Source organism: Lissotriton helveticus, chromosome 5_1 (genome assembly GCF_964261635.1).
Source record: "Lissotriton helveticus chromosome 5_1, aLisHel1.1, whole genome shotgun sequence".
In the NCBI taxonomy this organism is placed as follows: Eukaryota; Metazoa; Chordata; class Amphibia; order Caudata; family Salamandridae; genus Lissotriton; species Lissotriton helveticus.
The window spans coordinates 1,690,899,091-1,690,921,866 of record NC_136065.1 but is presented as its reverse complement, the minus strand read 5'-3'; the positions used below and the strand labels follow the sequence as shown (position 1 = coordinate 1,690,921,866).

At 45.0% G+C, this 22,776-nt stretch overlaps 1 protein-coding gene across 1 annotated transcript in view; it reads right to left on the bottom strand.

The window, feature by feature from the left end:
* GMPR2 (guanosine monophosphate reductase 2) overlaps nt 1-22,776 on the bottom strand; it is a 288,749-nt gene that overhangs the window by 109,028 nt on the left and 156,945 nt on the right. Inside the window, exon 9 of the mRNA XM_078644940.1 lies at nt 12,632-12,791. Within this exon, the coding sequence (XP_078501066.1) occupies nt 12,632-12,791 (160 nt within the window). The remainder of the gene's footprint in view (nt 1-12,631; nt 12,792-22,776) is intronic.

Here is a 22,776-nt window from a genome sequence, read left to right as displayed (position 1 = left end):
CTAATGCAACGCATGAATGGAAGAGATGATGTAGTGGCCTTTGTCTCAAGAGGTCTAAAAGGTGCAGAGGCAACGTACTCTGTAATAGAGCGTGAAGATTTAGCTTGTTGGAGGGGCATTGTTCACTTTAAACACTACTTATGGGGCTCCAAATTCACTGTGAGAGTTGATCACAAACCTCTAATACAACTGTTCACAACGAAAGGTGGGGAAAAGGCAACACCCCGCATTGCTAAATGGCAGTACAGATTATTAGAACATAATTTTGATGTGGAGTACGTTCCAGGAAAAAGGAACATTGTGGCAGATTGTTTATCTAGATTGCCAAGTGATAATGACATTGAAGATATTGATGAAGGTGATGTATTTTGTTTTGCCATTTCTGAGTCATGTGGTGCCATTTTGAAAGGTGAATGGAGAGATGCATATTCCTGTGACGAGGATATCAAGAAAGTGATTGAGATGATTCATACAGGGTGGAGCAATCAATCTTCTCTGGATGATTCCATTGGTAAATTCAAACATGTTTTTGATGAGTTATCAATAATTGATGACTTTATATTTCGTTCTACTTCTCTTGTAGTTCCATATAGGCATATGTGCTATGAAGAGGAGGATCAGGGAACAGTTCTGGTGGCCTGGTCTTGATAAACATGTTGAACATTTTGTGAGAGATTGTTTGCAATGTGCCATCAGTGACAAAACTCAGGTGACTGTTCCCAGTCCTATTCAAGCTGAGGAAGTTCCTCCAAAGCCATGGTCTAAATTGGCTATTGATATCATTGGTCCTTTGAAGTTATCAGATCATGGTGTTTCAGAATATTGTATTGTTGTTATGGATTATTATAGTCGTTGACCAGAATTAAAATTTGTAAAGTTTCCCTCGACTTCTAGTGTCGTAGAATTGCTAGAATTCCTTGTTGCAAGGTCTGATAATGGTTTCCAATTCACTTCCTCAGAATTGGAAGAATTTTTAAAATTCATAGACATAAAGCATACCAAAATATCCCTCTATCACCCTAGGAGTAATGGCCTTGTGGTGAGGTTTAATAGAGTAATCAAAGTGAACATACAACTCTCCAAGGCTAGTAATCTTAATTGTAAAAAGGAACTTAAAAATGTATTGTGGGCTGTACGCACTACTCCTAACACTGACACAGGGGTTTCTCCTTTCGCTTTACTCAGAGGTTGGGTTCCTTCTACAAAAATGTTAAGAGGGTGGATGGGTGCGTTCAGTGTACCAATAACCAAGTTACAAGATGCTAGTAAGAAGAGAGTAGAAGCTCAAGAGAAATACATTCAGCCTTGTACAAGACAACTCAATGTAAAAGTAGGAGATTTTGTGCGAGTTAAGTGTTCTAGAATTTTGTCTAAGGGTTCATCAAAGTTTTCTATGTAATGTATCAGTAGGTGAAATAACATGTTACCATTCCATTTATTTATTTTTGTTCATGAAAAGTTGTTGGTAATTAATTCTTACATTCATTTGCTTTTAGTGTTTTTAGTTTTTCATCTGTATAGGAGAAAGATGTGTTTGGTTCTATTCGTGATGTGTGTACTGGAACTTCCACATGTTGGGGGTTCGAGAAGGGAGAACAGTTGGGGAAACCAGAGAAGGAGGTTGGGCATCGTTACTCTTATGTCTTGCTGGAATAAAAAAGGTTTACTTATCTGGCTGCCGCAACTTCTTTCCAAAATACTGCACTCCGATTAATCTCCCGGGCCCAACAAACTCAGGTGTAACTTTTGAGCATCAGGACTCTGTCTCCCATGCTGCACATCGGCCGTCAAGCACCTGTGACTACTGACTTGCCATGCGGGCTACTTCAGCTTTTGTGGCCCTGTAACTGAAATAGGAAGTCAGCCAACTGACTCATGGAGTTCACCTCTTCTGTATGTGGCCCATGGATAACTTTCTCACCAGCCAGGCACCACAGGCACAGTTGCCTCAGGTGCCGTCCTTCTTTGGTGCAGCCTCTCCTTGACACATCCAGGGAACAGTAGGGCATTCCTTCTTTGGTCCTCTATTTAGTGCAGATGTGATCTGACATCTGGGTGCCATATTTATTCCCAGAAAGTGCCGTTGGTGGATGTGCTGTTACTTTCCAATGGGCTAGTAGACCCATTTTCGCCGTATGACGACTTCCAACGATGTGTGACATCAAGCTATCTCTGCATGCATCATTCTGCCCACTCACAAGATGTGTGTACAGCTTAGCAGTTCACCCTAGAAGTGTAGCTACACAACCACAGTAAAATGGGTTGGTAATTGCTTTTCCCTCTCTGTCCCAGTCACCAGAGCAAAAGAGCAGTCTAGTGTGTGTCCACAATTTGCCCTTCAACTGCAGCTTTCCGTCTCAAGCTCGCCTTTTGGGTTTACACCTAGAGTGGCTTCCTGCCAGGGTGAGGTGACACCTTTTCCAGTGGGAGGCCTCTATTGCTTCATTTCCTGGGGGGCAGATGGCTGTCTTGAGGCCATTATCTGCAAATGGCCACTGGAAAACTTGGGCAACAGAGTGGCAACTTTCTGAAAGAAATGCGTTACTTACCTGTAACAGCAGTTATCCAGTATTGGTATCTTTCATAGATTCACATGCCTGAATCATTCCCCGTCGTCGGGGTGGGAGTCCCCGGTAAATAATTATAGTAATGTCACATGGACATATACTTAGTACTAGGCCAGAGGCCTCACATTAGTAGCCTATCTAGGTCCTTATGTAAAAAGGACCAAACTTTGGCCAGTAGCCAATCAGCCCTTATCACCCTCCTGACCTTCCTGGAAGGAGCCCTTGTCCCTCAGATTTTCGTAAGCACCGTGCTAAGTAGTACCTACTGAGAAGACTTAGGTGAGCCCTTCCAGGGGAGGCGGGTGGGTTGCATGTGAATCTATGAAAGATACCAATACTGGATAACTGCTGTTACAGGTAAGTAACGCATTTCTTATCCAGTATTATGGGTATCTTTCATAGATTCACATGCCTGAATCAGAATAGCAAGCAATAATGAGCACATTTCTCACATACATCTTGAAAGACATAATAAACTTATCATAAGTTGTTACACAGTTTACAGGATTCTCACAACCTGATAAGAAATGTGCGATAAATTACCTGGAAGACGGGATGATAGGAAGAAGGCTCACCTCTAATGAAATAGATGACGTAGGACCGCCTGTCCTACTGCTGCATCCTTCATAAGTTCAGAATCCAAGCAGTAGTGCTTGGTGAACGTATGCGGCGTCTTCCATGTCGCCGCTCTGCAGATGTCGACAATGGGTACCCCAGCAAAGAGCGCCATGGAGGTGGCCACCGCTCTAGTGGAGTGTGCTCGAACCTTTGAAGGCAGAGGATGGCCCGCCTGTTGGTGACAGAATGCAATGGCTGCTGAAATCCATCTGGAAATGCTCTGTTTTGTCAATGCTAGGCCTTTCCTGGGCCTGCTAAATGCAACAAACAATTGGTTAGACTTCCGAAATTGCTCAGTCCTGTGTATGTAGAATTTGAGACATCGCTTGAGGTCCAATGAGTGTAGAGATCTTTCAGCCGCAGATGATGGATTTGGGAAGAAAGATCTCAGGACAATAGGTTCATTGAGATGGAGAGAGGACGGAACCTTTGGTATAAATTTTGGATTAGTCCTTAAAATGACCCTGTCATTCTTAAACTGGATAAAAGGGTCTTGCACAGAAAAAGCCTGCAGTTCACTCACTCTCCTTGCTGACGTGAGCGCCAGTAGTAGAGCCGTTTTCCATGACAAATATTTAAGATCTGTTTTGTGAATTGGCTCGAACGGGTGTTTCATTAGTTGAGCCAGTACCACATTTAGTTGCCATGTAGGTGGTGACGCTCGCACTGGAGGGAAAGTTCTGAATAATCCCTTCAGAAACTGCTTGACCAGTCTGTTGGTCCATAGTGAAGCGCCACACGAAGAACGTCTAAACCTGGAGATGGCCGCCAGATGGACTTTTATTGAAGCATGTGCCAGCCCTGAATTGGCTAAGTGGAGCAAATAGGGCAGAATTTGTGCTGGAGTAGAAGTGAACGGATGCAATTTCTGAGCCCTACACCACAAACAGAACCTTTTCCACTTAAGGGAATATGTCTTATTAGTACTGTCAGCCCGGGCCCGGGCTAGAACGACTATACATTCTTGTGGAAGATCTAGATTCTGGAACTCTCTGAACTCAGGAGCCAAGCCGATAATTTGAGAGATGCTGGATCCGGATGTTGGACTTGTCCCTGGTTCATTGTAAGGAGATGTGGGCATGTCCTGAATAAAATTGGAGGTTCCAGCGATAGAAGGTGTAGTTCTGTATACCAGTGCTGGCGCGGCCACGCTGGGGCTATCAGGATCATGGTACAACTCTCTGCTTTCAATTTCCTGAGAACCCTTGGGATCAGGGGAAACGGTGGAAAGGCGTAAGCAAAGACTTTGCACCATGTCATCGAAAAGGCATTCCCTAGGGACCTCTTCTGGGGAAGCCAGCTTGCGTAATGTTGGCATTTCGCATTCGTTTCCGTCGCAAAGAGATCCAGGTGAGGCTTGCCCCAACGGGAGAACACTGAGTCGAGCGTCATCTGGTCGAGCTCCCACTCGTGGCAAATTGAGCGCTGTCTGCTTAGCGAGTCTGCCAGGGTGTTGTCTACTCCTGGAACATACTCTGCCCTCAGTGAAATGTTGTGCTGGAGCAGCCACTTCCAAATTTGCTGAGATTCGCGAGACAACGTTTTGGATCGAGTACCTCCCTGTTTGTTTAAGTAGTGCATTGTCGTGGTGTTGTCCGTCCTCACAAGCACCGGGAAGCTCCTGATTCGGGGTAGAAATGCCCGAAGAGCTAAGCGTACTGCTCGTAACTCTAGCAAATTGATGTGGAGTTGTTTTTCTGCCACTGACCACTGACCGTGTACTTGCAATTCCTGAAGGAACGCTCCCCATCCTTCCAGTGATGCGTCCGTGGTTATGACATAAGGGGAGACTGGTAGTAGAAAAGGAAGGCCTTTGTTCAAATTGTCGCCCAGAAGCCACCATCTCAGAGCCTTTTTCATGACCTGAGTGATCTTGATCCAGTCGTCGAAGGATCCTGTACTTTGGATCCACTGATTTGTTAAAGCTTCCTGTAGAGGTCGCATGTGGAGGCGACAATGCGGAATGAGAAATATGTTGGAAGACATCATTCCTAGCAATGACTTGAAGAGTCAAACCTTGACTCTCTTTTTGGTCTGAATTTGGACGGCCAGTGTTCTCAGCTTGACCTGACGTTCCCTGGAAGGGAAGGCTTTCTCCTGTTGTGTATCCAATGTCGCTCCTAGGAAATTGAGACGTTGTGATGGACGTAGATTTGACTTTTCCTGGTTGAGCGTCAGGCCTAAGTTCTCGAAGAGACGAAGGCAGGCGGTAGAGGACTTGGTCACCTCTGTCCGAGTAGGAGCTTTGACAAGCCAGTCGTCCAGGTAGGGAAAGACTTGATGATGATGCTGGCGAAGGTATGCTGCTACCGGAGACAGACACTTCGTAAAGATGCGTGGAGCTGACTTTAGGCCGAATGGTAATACTCTGAACCGGTAGTGCCTGCCTGCCACTGCAAACCTCAGATATTGTCGATGACTCTTGTGAATGAGGATATGAAAATAGGCATCCTGGAGGTCCAAGGATACCATATAGTCTTTTGAATTGAGTAGGTGTAATACCTCCTGGAGGGTAACCATACGAAAAGACTGCTTCTTGAGGTATTTGTTTAGGTTTCTCAAATCCAGTATCGGTCTCCACTGCTTCTTCTCCTTTTTTCTGATCAGGAAAAATCGGGAGTAGAATCCTCTCCCCTTTTGTTCTCGAGGAACTCTTTCCACTGCTTTTTTCTGAAGCATTAGCGAGAGTTCCTGTTGAAGTATGTTTAGATTTTTGTGTTGCGCCGGACATGGTGGATTTGGAGGAGGATGCTCCACAAACTCCAGAGTGTGTCCGAAGCGGACTAACTGCAACACCCAACGATCTGTAGTAATTTTCTTCCAATTGTGAAGGAAGTTGGTAATTTTTCCTCCAACTACGAACTGTGGAGAAGAGGTGGAGGCCAGCTGGAGAAAGCAGTCATTGACGTCTGTTATTGTCTTTCTTTCCCCCTCTTCCTCGAAAGGACGACTTGTTATATGAGGATTGTCCTTGTTGTTGTTGCCTCTGCTGATATTGAGGTTTGTACTGCTGGGAAGAAGTATAAGAGGACTTGTAACCCTGATAGTTGCCACGAGACTGTTGTCCTCGACCTCTGGAGCCTCGAAAGGAATTCTGCTTGAATTGTAGAGTGCCTAGGGCTTTCGCCGTTTCGGTATCCTTCTTAATGCCTTGCAGCATGTCGTCAATATGTTCACCGAAAAGGCGCTCCCCATCAAAAGGCATGTCGAGAACTTTGGCTTGCACTTCAGGCCGGAATGCTGTGGCTTTAAGCCAGCCCTGGCGCCTTAAAACTGCTGCTCCCGCCAATTGACGGAACCCTGTGGAAGCAATATCCAGGGCTACCTCTATCATCTCTGAAGCAGAGCGTTCACCCTCCAGCAAAATCTTTTTAACCTCTTCTTTCTGGTCTTCTGGAATCGCCCCCAGATATGGGGCTATATCTGCCCATATCTGTCGATTATAGCGACCTAGTAATGCCAGAGAATTTTCAGCCCTGATTGATAGGGCGGACATGGAGGAAAATCTCTTGCCAACGGCATCAAGCTTTCTTCCTTCTTTATCAGGAGGCGCGGTCATAGTCACTGACGGATTGCTGGACTTCCGCTGAGCGGCCTGAGATATAACTGAATCAGGTTTAGTTTGACCAGTCAAACATGCGGGTGCAGTGTCTGGGGCTTTGTATTTCTTTTCAAGTCTAGCCGGCACTGGAATGAGAGAGAGAGAGGAGTTTTCATTATTTTTTGTCCTTGCTCCCATATATAATCGATTACTGGAATGGAGCGAGCTGATCTCCTGAAGGGTTCTTTGAAATCATGAAGAAAGCAGTCCTTCGTTTCCGATGCTATTTGGATGTTGAACCTTGCAGCCGCTCTTCCTACGATATTATGGAATCCCCCTAAGTCCTCAGGGGTTGAATCGTCCTGTACTTGGTCTGGGGATATTGGATCTGGGTTAGCATTATCATCAGAATCCATATCATCGTCATCATGTATTTCGCCTTCTTCATCTTGGGCCTCATCATTTCTCACTTCCTCCTCATATTCATCCTCATCCGTAGAGATATGAGGTGGAAATGTCTCTTGCTCCTGATGCACATCTCGCGGGGGTGGCCGCTGTCTATGTGTAGGAGTTGTTGTTTCCTGTGGTACCTGTACACCAGAGGCAGGAGAAGATGATGGAAATCTTTGTTTATAGTCTGAAATAAGAAATTGGAGGTCAGAAACAATTGAAGCTGGAAGGCACACCATAGGTTGAACAGTAGTATGCTGTTGAACTGTCTCCTGAACTGTAATTTCCTCAAAATCTTCATAGTCCGAACTCTCATGAACTTTGATGTTGAGATGAGAGGGACTGGATGCTATGGGAAACATGTGGTCTTCAGGATCTTCTGTTTCTAAAAACTGCGTTGGCAACAGCTGTTGGACCTTGCTGGGTGAAGTCATCTCTGGTGTAACCAAACATGATGACATTTTAAACCGTGTATATATACACTTCAATGAGGGAGAGCCCTTATTCGTCGACGGTGGAGCATCCACCACTTTTGATGATGTTCCAGGTGTTTTCCTCGACTGCATTGACGCCATTGAAGTACTCGTCGACGACGATGTCTTCGTCAACGGCGGCGCCGACACTGTAGCCGTCGATGACGATGCCGTCAACGACGACGGCGTCGTCGGTCTCGTCGACGGTGGTGTTGTCGTCGACGGTCTCGTCGACGGTGGCGTCGTCGACGGTGGCGTCGACGACTTCGTCGACGGAATCCTCGACGACGAGGAAGTCTTCGTCGACGGCTGTATCTTTGTCGACGGCTGTATACTCGTCGACGATGGAATCTTCGTCGACGAGGAAGTCTTCGTCGACGATGGAATTTTCGTCGACGCTGGAAGCTTCGCCTTCGTCGACGTTGAAGTAGACGACGACGGGAGCGCCGTCGAAAGCGACGTCGACTGTTTTGTGACTGGAATTACAGAGGGTATTGACCTACCCATCGTCGACGACGTGGAAGTAGTCGATGCCATGGAGAAAGTAGACGCTGTGGAAGTCGAAATGGAGACTGTCGATAATGTCACAGGCAGGCTAGACGACATTATAGCAGGCTTCTTGAAGTCTGTCATCTGAAGTGAAGGCATGACCTTAGGATGACTCTCCATGGACTTTGGCTTCTTGTGAGGAGGCGCCACAGACTGAACTGGAGATGTCTGTCTAGGCCTTTTAGGAGCGGAGTGGAAGCTCCTGAAGGAACACTCGCTCTCACCTGAGGAGACTACCTGCTCTTTGTTCTTTAGTCTCTGGAGCCACAGAAGCAGGCGCCCTTCCCTGTCCTTCAACGTCTTGACCGGGAGAGTGCGACAAATCTTACATTCCTTGGCAGAATGCTGAGGATAGAGGCAATACAGGCAATCTTCATGCTTGTCCTCTATATGTAACCTCATTTTACTACAAGAGGCACAGGGTCTAAAAAGCCCTTTTTTAGGAGTAGTAGCCATAATAACTATCAAAAAATCCCTTTTTTAAGAATAAAAGGATAAAATCCAAAGATATAGGAAAAAACCTGAGCAGAGCTCAGTGGAGACTCCCTTCAGCACGACGTGCGGTAGAAAATCTGAGGGACAAGGGCTCCTTCCAGGAAGGTCAGGAGGGTGATAAGGGCTGATTGGCTACTGGCCAAAGTTTGGTCCTTTTTACATAAGGACCTAGATAGGCTACAAATGTGAGGCCTCTGGCCTAGTACTAAGTATATGTCCATGTGACATTACTATAATTATTTACCGGGGACTCCCACCCCGACGACGGGAAATGATTCAGGCATGTGAATCTATGAAAGATACCCATAATACTGGATAAGTTGCCTGTTACTTGAAAGTTACATTACGTTTGACTCGGGCACCAAGTTGGGTTTAATGTAACTATTATTTGATACCTTGAAGTTCCAACTTTAGTAGTCCCATTCAGGAGACAGCACTGCTGAGTTGTCAGCATGTAACCCTATACTCACCAATGGAGCTACTAGCTTTCCAGAGTAAAAACGACAATTTGGGGTTTTTAATGTTAGGTAAGACAACAATATATGTCATACTTTTAAATATACAGCACCCTGCCTTAGGTCGCGACAAGTCTGCTTTCGGGGTGACATATGTTTGAAAGGGAGGTCTGGACTTTGCCATTAGTCTAAATCACTAAGTCGAAACTGTACCCCTTATTACTCCCCAACGCAAGATTTGTTCCTTGTCTTGGAATAGTATCCCAACGTCAACAATAAATTGTACTTATTTTGTTTAAACAAGAGACTGAAAAGTGGTCTGACCCAATTGCTCTATTTTACTCGGCTAATTTGGCTACTATATGCTATAATCCTTATAAATTATTTAAATGTTTTATAGATATTTAAACTTTTACTGTAAATTATGTGGAATAAACAATGTATAAATAAGTAAAATGAAGTATTTTTAATTTTTCAACAAAAAGCTTTATTGACTCATAAAATTCTATTGCAGTGTCCCAGAGGAGCTTTAGACCTTGCCATCTGTAACATCAGTACCTGCAGAACTACACATCTTACTGTTTACAATGTCCTGCCTTTTACTCTTCTCTATTTGGGGGTACTGTTGTTTTCAAAGTAGGTGCATGGTGCTCTGCCTTACTGCAGACACAATCCCGGAAAATAGTCTACGGTTACCCCTTAAACACCAGTACCTGCTCAGGATGCTTATACTTCATTAGTGGTTGTGGAGTCACTGTATCTGACATAGTTGTAAGAAATGTCTCTTTTAAATGTTCTGCTAATCGTGGTACTAGAGGCAGAAGTGGTTCAGCCAGATACCTTTATTGATGTGTTTCCACAATCGAGAGATTTCTGGTGTCTCAAACTGAATATTCACGTTTGTAGCGCATCTGATTAATGCTTTGTGCAAAGTACATATCTCTTTCATAGGACACTCTGAAAGGTGAGCATGGAAGAGAGCGTCACCTTTGCGACTTAGAAGTGCCAGAACCAATGGCTGTTTCTACACGGAGCAAAATAGGTGTTCCTTTTCTTTTTTTATGCGATTTGGGCATCTTGATCACTAGACTGAAATGGTGCAGCAACACCGGCTAGAAGTACTGGAAACCCTGATGGAGTAGACGTTAACATTTTATATTCAAATGGTGGTGAGAGCTACCTTGGAAACATAGTATAAGCACCTCAGCGGCTGTAACTGTGTCTGGCCTGGGTCATCTAGAAAATTACAATGACCATATGAGGGTCTTTCTGCGTGGATTTTCCGCAACATTTCCTGGCGCCTGGAAACATGCCAAAGTCAGACCACTACTCAAAAAAGCCTCCGCCAACCCCAACAAACTCAAAAACTACCAGGCAATCTCCTTGCTCCCACTCCCAATGAAGGTACAGGAAAAGATCATAAATAAGCAACTCATGACACACCTGAGTAGAACCAGCTTCTCGACGCCTCCCAATATGGCTTCCTCCGCAATCACAGAATTGAAACCGCCCTGATCGCAGCCACGACAACACCTGAACTCTCCTCGACCGAGGAAAAACAGCAGCTCTGATCCTCCTCGACCTCTCGGGAGCCTTGGACACCATATACCACCACATGCTCATTGAAAGACTCCATTACACAGAGGATCCATCACCCACATTTCACCTCCGAACCCAAGGAGATCACCTGTGGTGTCACCCAGGGATCAGACCCACGGTCTTCAATGCATATATGACCCTGCTGGCCAACGTTGTCAGATCCCATGGCCGCAACATAATTTCCTATGCAGATGATAGCAAACTCATCCTCTCCCTCACCGACGACCCCACCACCACGAGAACCAACTTCCACAGATGCATGACAAGCGTCCCCGACTGGATGAAGAACAACTGTCCGCAGCTGAACACAGACAAGACAGAAGTACCAATCTTCGACAACAGCAGCAACAAATGGATTGACTCCTGGTGGCCATCAGACCTAGGACCCACACCCACTCCCTCCACCCACACCAGAAACCTCAGAATCATCATTGACGACACGCTCACCATGAAATCACATATCGTCTCCTCCGCCTGCTTCCTCACTCTGCAAATGCTTCTGAAGATCTTCAAGTTGCTACCCTGACACATGAGATGCACTGTAACAAATTCCATTATCACCAAACGTCTGGACTACAGCAATGCCTTTTAGGTAGGAATTGCCACACACCTCCTACATAGACTTCATATTAGATTATACAGACCTTCACAGCCACACTCAACCTCGGCCTTTCCCAACGAACCCACATCACACCCCTTCATAGGCAACTGCACTGGCTCCCTTTACAGGAGATGTGCCAATTCGAGCAGCTGTCCCACGCACACCAGGCTCTATACAACAAAGGACACCCCTACATTAACCACCACCTGAACTTCCACCAACCGTTAATGAGACTACGCTCCTCCTCCCTCTCACTTGCCCATACTCCCCGCATCTACAGATGCAGAAGTGGAGGACCCTCTTTCTCCCAAATCACATCAAAACGTGGCACAGCCTCCCCATACAACTCCGGACCATCACGACCTGGAACAGACTCCCCAAGCAACTCCAGACCATCACCCCACTTCTGGAATTCCGAATGGCTCCCAACACTTGACTGCACGAATAAGCCTCCGAGACTTGCAAGCGCCGGTATACCCTATCGGGTGATTTGCAGCACATTATAAACCCTGATTGACTGAAGTCAAGCTCCGGGATCTCAAAAGTAAAATGCTCCAACCCCCACAGTTGGGTCTGGTAACCCGTTTGCTCCATGGCCCTCTGAAAGGGGTTCGGACACCAATTATTTTGATGCTTCTCCACCCTAACTTACCTTGCACTTACTATCTGCTGCAAAGCATTATGTACTTTTTCTCTACCACCAGAGTGCATTATGAAACATTCGCTTTTACAAGCACTATCTATTCACATATGAACTATTTGAAAACAATTAAACTGTGCAGTGACAATGATCACAGCTTATGTGCTTTAAAATGACTACATTTTGTGAACTTTACTGTAAGTCTATATGATTCTCCACAATAAGGCCACAACTGATTTGTGTACCTTAAGAAAATACTCTGATGTTCTATCAAGGGCCACAGTGGTTATCTTGTCTATTTATACATGTTGTTTATGGCCAAAATATCCCGTTTATTAAAAGCCCCAGGCCTATTTCAGCGGAACGCTAGTTCTAAATATGGCACTCCATCGGATGGCTGCTGAGCTTTGGCTTTGTCAGATTCCTCTATATGCATCTGGATGGCACTGTTGGCTACATATATCCGTCTGTATCCAAGGCTCAACATGTATGGCCCTTTTTGAACAGTACTCTTGCTATGTGAAGTTTTGTTTTCAGAGCCACAACTGTACTCCAGTTCTGCCTAACGCACTATGGTTGTCTTGTGATCCCAGTGTATGAAGTCTGTCAATGTATGCCAATCTGGCGATTTCATGTTGATTACCTGTAGTCTGCAACGCCTCCAGCATGGCGTTTCATTGCCGTCTCTGAGCTCATCCCGTAGAAAAGCTTGTATTTTTTCCCATTCTTCTCAATGGTTTCCCCCCCGCACTCTGTGTGCCCAGCAAACATGCCTCCCAGCATCACAAAGTCGGCACCAGCTCCTGAAAGTGATGAACACACAGAGGTCAGTGAATATAGGAGAATCTTGCTCCTACAGAATGGACACAAGTATTAACAGAAATAAGGGAGCAGAACTGTGACAGCCAAAAACACCAACTGATTTATTTGGGGAAAGAAGGTTGATCAGGCTGCTTAATACTGAGAAACAATGAGCGCTATGGGAAAGTCCACATATGCAGCTCAAGAAAACCCCACGGTAGGAGGCTAGCTCAGTATATGGTGTACACCTATTGGTGAGCACCCTGGACCAGTCCAAGCAACCCTTAGTGATAGTGGTTCCTGATAACCAAGGCTCTCAAAGGGTAGCTGTGGAGAGCAGCTAAGGCTTATCCAGGAGGGTGTAAAGTGGGTACAGTACCATACTGTCAGTCAGGATAAGTTACTTACCTGTAATCCTAGTTCTCTTCCAGGGGTATACTCATCAAAGTCATAAGCAGTGAATTATCCCCGCCCTCGAGCAGGATCCCGGAGCATATAGCAAAATATATATAAATATATATATATATATATAACCAACTTTTCCCGGCTGTTCCTGGTTTCTAAGTTGCGGCGAGCCTGTGCGGGTGCCGGACACCCTTTAAATCAAAATCCAAGTCTCTCCCTTTACGAAGAAAACACACAGGCTGCTTTCTGGATGCTAAAGTGTTCTTTATTTAAGGCACAGAATCTGGTAGCTGCCTACCGACGCGTTTCGCCACTAAGGTTTGGTCACGGTAAAATCCATTTGTGCTAGGTGCTATTTACATACCAAATAGTTTGCATAGAAACAGGACTAGTACTGGTCACTTTGCTAGGAAATTGTGGCAGACATCTTGGATTGATAAAGATTCATATATCGCACATGTTGCCACGATTTAACATTATGCTGTGCATTTTAAACAATTATACATGAAATATCTTGCCCCAGTGGGCTAGTGTTGATTGTTATCACGCAATGTACATTTTAGCTGTTTCATCCATAACATCTCGCCCAAGTGGGCATAAATAAATCTGCACAATGTCCGCCCAGATTGGGCATTTTTATCGTAGACAACATTCAGCAATTATGTTAATACTCAATTCCACAATTTCCGGATATTTCACTGGATCCTAAATTCGTTTGGAGAGGTTGATCACAGTCATTTTATTCCTCTTTTTGCTCTTGTCAGCATGGGTGCGGGTGTATTGGAATCGTCTTTTCTTTCTTCTCCTTGCTTTTTGGTTCCTCTGAATCCTCCGGCTTTGCCTCAAAAGTTTCGTCCTCGGCCCCTGCGAAAATCCTGATCCTCATGCCCTCCTTGCTGATTTGGTTTGGCTTTATTCAGCATTTGGAATTGTGTGAGGAAAGTGATCTGTCCTCTACCTCCTCCACAAGTTGGTGTTCTCACTGCACCTCCTGGTGCATCGGAAAGATTTCCATCCGACGCATCACTTTCTTCAGGGGCAGTGCTGTCACCCTCCACTGTAACATTCGCTTTAGTGCTCTCATTTAGGTTAGCGTTTGCTTTCTGGAATAGATAATCGTATTTTTTGTGAAATGTCAGAGTTCTGCCCGTTTGGTAATCTTTAAAATCTCTAATAAATTTTCGTTATTTTTTGGCGGTGATGTCATCTTCAAGTTTCTTTAAACGCCCTTCTAGTTTAGTCATAAACTCCTGGATTTTCTCCTGCGTGGTTAAAGTCGCCAACTCTGTTAGCGTTACATCAATCTGCTCCAACAACTTTGCTCTATCTTTAATTGCAAATTTAATGAGAATTCGCATCATTGTAGCGGAACATTCCTTTGAGTTACATGACCACTCCTCCAACATCTCCGGGTCAGGGTTCTCGAATGTCGGAATAGTGTATATTCTCAAGCCTCTCGGCACTCGCTTTACATCCAGATATTTCTGCAGAGATTCGGCTTCCCACCATTTCGCTACTTCTTTACGATACAATTTATCCAGTTTCTCGAACAGTTGCTGTATTTTGACCTCATTACTCAATAATGAATGTTCATTTTGTGGTTGATCATCATTGTTAGTTCCAGTTACAGTCTCAGTAAAAAAGAGACGGTCTGATACCTCTTTCCTCTTCGCTTCAAAGCGAGCCGCCATTTCCGTGCCTTATCTTTGGTTATTGCGCTGAGCCCAGCTAGCGGAGTGAAGTTGAACGGGAACAATATCATTCTCCCACGTCTGGATGCGGAACGCGCTGGGCTCAGCGCAATAACCAAAGATAAGGCACGGAAATGGCGGCTCGCTTTGAAGCGAAGAGGAAAGAGGTATCAGACCGTCTCTTTTTTACTGAGACTGTAAATGGAACTAACAATGATGATCAACCACAAAATGAACATTCATTATTGAGTAATGAGGTCAAAATACAGCAACTGTTCGAGAAACTGGATAAATTGTATCGTAAAGAAGTAGCGAAATGGTGGGAAGCCGAATCTCCGCAGAAATATCTGGATGTAAAGCGAGTGCCGAGAGGCTTGAGAATATACACTATTCCGACATTCGAGAACCCTGACCCGGAGATGTTGGAGGAGTGGTCATGTAACTCAAAGGTATGTTCCGCTACAATGATGCGAATTCTCATTAAATTTGCAATTAAAGATAGAGCAAAGTTGTTGGAGCAGATTGATGTAACGCTAACAGAGTTGGCGACTTTAACCACGCAGGAGAAAATCCAGGAGTTTATGACTAAACTAGAAGGGCGTTTAAAGAAACTTGAAGATGACATCACCGCCAAAAAACAACGAAAATGTATTAGAGATTTTAAAGATTACCAAACGGGCAGAACTCTGACATTTCACAAAAAATACGATTATCTATTCCAGAAAGCAAACGCTAACCTAAATGAGAGCACTAAAGCGAATGTTACAGTGGAGGGTGACAGCACTGCCCCTGAAGAAAGTGATGCGTCCGATGGAAATCTTTCCGATGCACCAGGAGGTGCAGTGAGAACACCAACTTGTGGAGGAGGTAGAGGACAGATCAATTTCCTCACACAATTCCAAATGCTGAATAAAGCCAAACAAAATCCGCAAGGAGGGCATGAGGATCAGGATTTTCGCAGGGGCCGAGGACGAAACTTTCGAGGCAAAGCCGGAGGATTCAGAGAAACCAAAAAGCAAGGAGAAGAAAGAAAAGACGATTCCAATACACCCGCACCCATGCTGACAAGAGCAAAAAGAGGAATAAAATGACTGTGATCAACCTCTCCAAACGAATTTAGGATCCAGTGAAATATCCGGAAATTGTGGAATTGAGTATTAACATAATTGCTGTATGTTGTCTACGATAAAAATGCCCAATCTGGGCGGACATTGTGCAGATTTATTTATGCCCACTTGGGCGAGATGTTATGGATGAAACAGCTAAATGTACATTGCGTGATAACAATCAACACTAGCCCACTGGGGCAAGATATTTCATGTATAATTGTTTAAAATGCACAGCATAATGTTAAATCGTGGCAACATGTGCGATATATGCATCTTTATCAATCCAAGCTGTCTGCCACAATTTCCTAGCAAAGTGACCAGTACTAGTCCTGTTTCTATGCAAACTATTTGGTATGTAAATAGCACCTAGCACAAATGGATTTTACCGTGACCAAGCCTTAGTGGCGAAACGCGTCGGTAGGCAGCTACCAGATTCTGTGCCTTAAATAAAGAACACTTTAGCATCCAGAAAGCAGCCTGTGTGTTTTCTTTGTAAAGGGAGAGACTTGGATTGTGAGATTATATATATATATATATACACACATAAATATATTGTCATACATATATAGGTGTATGCCCAGATCATAAAATAAATAAAAACTTTAAACCCCATACACCTACAGATGTATGCATACCTACATATATGTAAATATGCAACCCCATCCAACAGTCTAAAACAAATAGGGCAAACAGCCGAGATTATACCAGTTTTACTTGTATAACAATAAGTCTCTCAAGACTGCTTAGAGACCATACACTATGATGGTTTAAAACAAGACTCCTTTATTTTCCAAAATAAGGAAGAATAGGTAATAGCAGGCAGTTTGGCCCATAGGCTGCGTAAGAATAACTGTTGTAGTACAGAAAAGACAACTGGCACCTTGCCTTTAAGGCTTACAATAATCTAAGCACTTTGCCTTTAAGAACCTCAGGGAACACTCTGCTCCCAGCATACCCTACAGGTGACAGTTAGGTTGGTTCGTTTTGTAAAGGCGTATTGAAACAATTTAAATCTTGTACTCACATTGCTTGTCCGGGGAGGCGGGAGGGGTGCTTATGACTTTGATGATTATACCCCTGGAAGAGAACTAGGATTACAGGTAAGTAACGTATCCTTCTCTTCCAGGGGATACTCATCAAAAGTCATAAGCAGTGAATAGAATAGTAAGCCCATACCCCACACCTCGCTGACGAGCAATACAGCACTAGAAATAAAAAGACAATCATATAGTTGAAAACAGACAATCAACCAAACCGGTTTCTCAGAGATGCCCGACCCACTAGAGCATCTGCCTGAGAATCTGAATCTAAGCAGTAATGGCGAGAAAAAGTATGAACAGACCGCCATGTAGCTGTAGAGGAGGGCCGTAGTAGGGGCCTTTCCTCTGGTTGAATGTGCTGTAGGCCTTCCCTGAAGAGATTTATTAGCCAACTGATAGGCCAAAGAAATGCAGGAGACTATCCACCTTGAAATGGACCTCTTAGATGCTGCTAAACCAGTATTAATAGGACCGTAATTGACAAATAGTCGGTCCGTCTTTCTTATATCTTTAGTCTTGTCCAGATAAAACTTCAACACTTTCTTAAGATCTAAGGAGTGTAAGGCCCTTTCAGGGGGAGTAGAAGGATTAGAGAAAAAAGTAGGTAAAGTGATACCCTCCCTAATTAATGTGGAAATCTGAGACAACCTTAGGCAGAAAACTAGGATGAGTAGTAAGAACTACCCTATTTGAATGAAACGCAGTGTAAGGTTCCTTACAGCACAATGCTTGCAACTCGCCGACTCTACGAGCAGAAGTAATAGCCACCAAGAAGGCCACTTTCCAAGACAAGTGCTGCAGGGAGGACTTGTGTATTAGTTCAAAAGGTGCTCCCATCAGTGTGGTAAGGACCACATTGAGCTCCCACGGAGGAGAAGGGGCTTGTACTGATAGATACACCTTTTTCAACACTTTACGAAAATCTTTCACCACTGGCATCTTGAAAAAAAAAAACCTGCGTAGGTGATTTCCTATATGCCGTAATTGCTGCTAAGTGTACCTTAATAGATGTGAATTGCAGGCCCGACTTAGCCAGGTATAAAATATTCGGCATAATGATCTGTTCTAGTCCTCTAACCGGGTCATGATCATTATTCAAGCACCATATGTAGAAACGCTTCCACTTGATAGCGTAGGAAGCCCTGGTAGAAGTTCTCTTAGCCTTAAGGATGTTCATACAGTCCGCGGGCAAGTCTAGGTGTCCATGCTGCAAGACTTCAGGAGCCATGCTGTCAGCCTGAGCGAAGGAAAGTTGGGATGAAACACTCTCCCCTGGCTCTTGGACAGCAGGTCCGGACGCAAGGCAACCTCCGGTGTGGGACCTCGGAGAGTTGTAGAAGATCCGGGTACCACCACTGTCCACCACCTGAGGGAGTCCCTTAGTAGACTGGGGAAGAGTAATCCGATCCTCCCAACTGCCTGATGCTTGCACCCACTGGTCTTCCAGAGCCTGGTGCAGGGGACGCATGTGCAATCGGGCATTGGGGACGATGAATATGCAGGAAGCCATGGTCACCAGGAGAGAGGACACTTGTCTGACCGTCGGGTGGATAGACTGTAGGAGTTCTTGGCATTTCATCCTGATCGATGAAAATCTCTCCACCGAAGGACACACTCTTGCCTCCACGGTGTTTAGCGACGATCCTAGGTAGTGAATGTTCTGAGTCGGGTTGAGAATCAATTTTTTTAAATTGACTCGTAGGCCCAGCTTGTTAAAAATTTAGAGACTGTAGGAGAGATGCAACTGAAGTAGGGATGGAGTAAAACTCTTCAGAAGCCAGTCGTCCAGGTATGGATAAATTAATAATCTTCGCCTGCGAAGAAAAGCCGGCACCACTGCCATGCACTTTGAAAAAGTCCATGGGGCTTACTTCAGTCCGAATGGTAGAACTCGGAACTGATATTTGCGTAGAGCAACTTGAAAACTGAGAAAGTTCCAATGTTTCCTGGACACTGGAATGTGAAAATAGGCGTCCTGCAGATCTATGGAGCACATCCAGTCTCCTTGATGTAAATGAGGGAAGATCTGGTGCAGAGCAAGCATCCAAAACTTTTCTTTGCGGATATATTTGTTCAAGATGCGTAGGTCCAGAATTGGTCTGTACTCCACAGAAGGGCCTCTTTTTTCGACCAGGAAATATCAAGAGTATATCCCCTGGCGCCTCTGATGAATAGGAACATACTCTATGGTTTTCTTCCGCAGAAGATTGTTTACTTCCTCGTGTAAAATGGGATGACACAAGCGGAGTCCTCCACTCAGAGGAATCGATGGTGGTGGAGTCTTGAATCATAGCAGATATCCATTCTTGACAACATGTAACATTAATTTGTCGCCAGTTATATGTTTCCACTCCTCAAGATGACCAGCGATACTTCCTCCTACTGGAGTGGACAACGTGTTTAGAGGATGCACTCCCTCATTGCTTCGATGGTTGCTTTGAGGTAGAGGTCTGCTGCTTATTGTTCCCTCTTCCTCTACCTGGTCTTCGTTGGTGAAAATGAGACCTCTGCTGCTGTTGATGACCCTGCAAAGACCACAGAAGTTTGACCCCTCTGCTAAAGGGCGTTTATCATAGGAGCGAAAAGGCCTGCGAAATTCTCTCTTTTTCTCCAGCCCCACAGTTTTCACTGTTTCCAATTCTCCTTTCAGCTTTGCCATTTCATCGTCTGCATGCGGACCGAAGAGAGAAGACCCATTGAATGGTAGATTGGTGATCTTCCGCTGTACCTCAGGCTTAAGGCCAGTCAACCGTAGCCACGCAGAATGCCTTGAACAGATACCATTGGAGTACCCGTAGGCAGCCAGATCAGATGAATCAGCAGAAGCACTAATAATCTGATTCGCCACAAGACCTCCCTCTTGTAGTATTTCCCGAAAATCTTGCTGATCTTCTTTAGGGAGTTTGTCCACAAAACGGCCCAAAGAATCCCACAAAGATCTATCATATCTCCCCAGCGGAGCGGAGGCACTGGTGACCTTCATGAAAGATGCTGATGTGTTGCACATCTTTCTACCCATGGAGTCCATCAATTTGCTGTACCTATCCAGAGGTGCAGAGGAGGAAGACATAGAGGAGCGCATCTTCCTAGCCACTGCCACAATGATGGAATCTGGAGGAGGATCAGAGCAAAGAAAAAGCAGATCTTGATCAAGAGCCCTGTATTTCTTCGCTATCCGGGAGGGCACAGAACCCAACGTTGCTGGTGTCAGAAAAATCTGCATAGCAAGTTCGATAATGCCAGGGACAAGAGGAAGCAAAGGTTAGACTAAAGAACGGTGATGGAGGGTCTCAAAAACCAAGGAGGAAACAGTATGTACCAACGCAGTAATGTTTAACTTACTCGCTCCTCTACAGAGTACCTCATTGAAGGTGGTAAGATCATCAATTGGCGACACTGTTGATGGAGGTGTAGACGTGAAAGTTGGAGAATAATCTCTCATCGAGGACCTGGTAGAAGAAGACCAGGTGGGAGACCTCTGTCGCCTTCTCTTCGGTGAAGAATGATAGAGTGACACCTGTCATTGAACGCACATGATGGGAACACAGAGAGCGTGATCTGCGCTGACTTCTTCTAGAAGATACCACCGTTGGTGATCTTGATCTTCGTGGTGTTCTCTGTGGAGCCTCAGTATGTGATGGAGATCTTGACTGGCGTGAAGGAGAGTAGGTACGGGAATAGTCTGAACCCGGGCTATTGAGGGCCTTAGACTTTCTACGCCGAGGATCTTCTCCAACCACCGGAGAGCCCTCCGGGGGAACCTGGACAATGTGGAGACCTGGCGATGATGAAGTCCTTGAGGGCGAATAAGATGCAGCTCCAACCCCCTCCGAGGCAGCAGCAGGCTATTTGTCCAGCGACGTCGACATATGCATTTCCTTTGACGTCAACCCAAGCTTCTCCCCTGACGTGGGGTGATGCATTGAAGGAGTTAAGGACCTCGCTGTCCTCAACGGCAACCCCACCTTCTTCAAAGGGGACCTCGACGTCGACCATCTATGGCGTCGTGGTGATCTCGACGGCGAGTGCTCTCGCCTCCTCAACGTCGACTTCAATTCTCTTGATGTCGACTGATCTCGAGGTCTCTTCGCCATCAGCTAACTTCTCAACGTCGGCCTATGGTGAGGTGACGGAGGATGCCTCGACGTCGATGGGTGCTTAAACGTCGATCGACCCGCATCCTGAACATACCTTGAGCCCGAGGTAGTCTGCTTCGACGTCGAAGCCTTTATCGATGACGGAGACTACGTCGTACAGTGTGCAGGCCTTTTCTTCGACGGCAGTAACGATGTCGATGGCGAGCAGTCTGGAATCTGCCGGTTTTTCGATATTAAAGAGGCAGAATGATGCTGGCATCGATGTTCCTGATGAGAGGAGGGCTCTTGATTTGCAAGGCCACTTTCCAAATGAGCTGTTCCTCTCTCCAGCACAGCCTGAAGGCCAATCCTCCCTCTATCACGTAGAGTCCTCGCAGTAAACTTCTTGCAGTGATAACACGAGTTTATCTTGTGACTAGAAGGAAGACAGGCTATACACACTGAATGTGGATCTGAAATGGCCATCTTTCCACAGGCTGGACATTTGCGGAAAAGAGACGGCATTCTGACAGGAAAAGATTATGAATTTCTGTCAGAAAATGAAGATAAACTTCTACCAGCACAGGAGAACCACAAAAAAACAAAAAAAAAATCACCTCCTGACAGAAAAGTCAGAAAACTGTCGAGCTCAAGCTCCAGGATCCTCACAGAAGGAGCCGGAAAAAAGAACTGACCTAACTGTCACCTGTGGGGCATGCTGGGGGCAGAGTGTTCCCTGAGGTTCTTAAAGGCAAAGTGCTTAGATTCTTGTAAGCATTAAAGGCAAGGGTCCAGTTGTCTTTTCTGTACTAAGACAGTTATTCTTATGCAGCCTATGGGCCAAACTGCCTGCAATTACCTGTACTTCCTTATTTTGGAAAATAAAGGAGTCTTGTTTGAAACCATTATAGTGTATGGTCTCTATTAAAAGCAGGCTTGAGAGACTTATTGTTATAGAAGTAAAACTGGTGTAATCTTGGCTGTTTGCCCTATTTGTTTTAGACTGTTGGATGGGGCAGCATATTTACATATATGTAGGTATGCATACATATGTAGGTGTATGGGGTTGAACGTTTTTATTTACTTTATGATCTGGACATACACCTGTATATGTATGTACATATATGTATGTATATATATGTAAAATTCACTGCTTATGACTATTGATTAGTATCCCCTGGAAGAGAAGTAAAGCTTACACAGAAGAAAGAACCACACCAGTGTTCGTAAAATGCCTTGTATTTATTATACACCAACACTAAAAGTACTTTGGTATATCTCCTACCTGGATATATCAATACACAATAAAATATACTTCAAAACAGGTAAGTAAAGCACATAAAACACATAGGCCGCTATAGACGGGCCAAACCATATACTAAGTAAATGGAATGTGAGGTGAGTATAAACCAAGACTAACAGCCAAGGAACTAGGGACCAGGGGAGTATGGCACCACCCCAGGTAAGTAACTAAGAGTTGGTAGGCGCCTGTGTGCAGAGGTGATACTCCGGCGCAGTGTCCATAGGATAGCGTGGGGAAGTTGCGGTTGGAGATTTACTATTTCAGGACCCTTCCAGAGGACCCCAAGGAAACCTGTTGGACCCAGGAACGTTGGAGGGCACCCCTACCTGTGGATACCCAGAGAACCAGGATACCTACACCAGG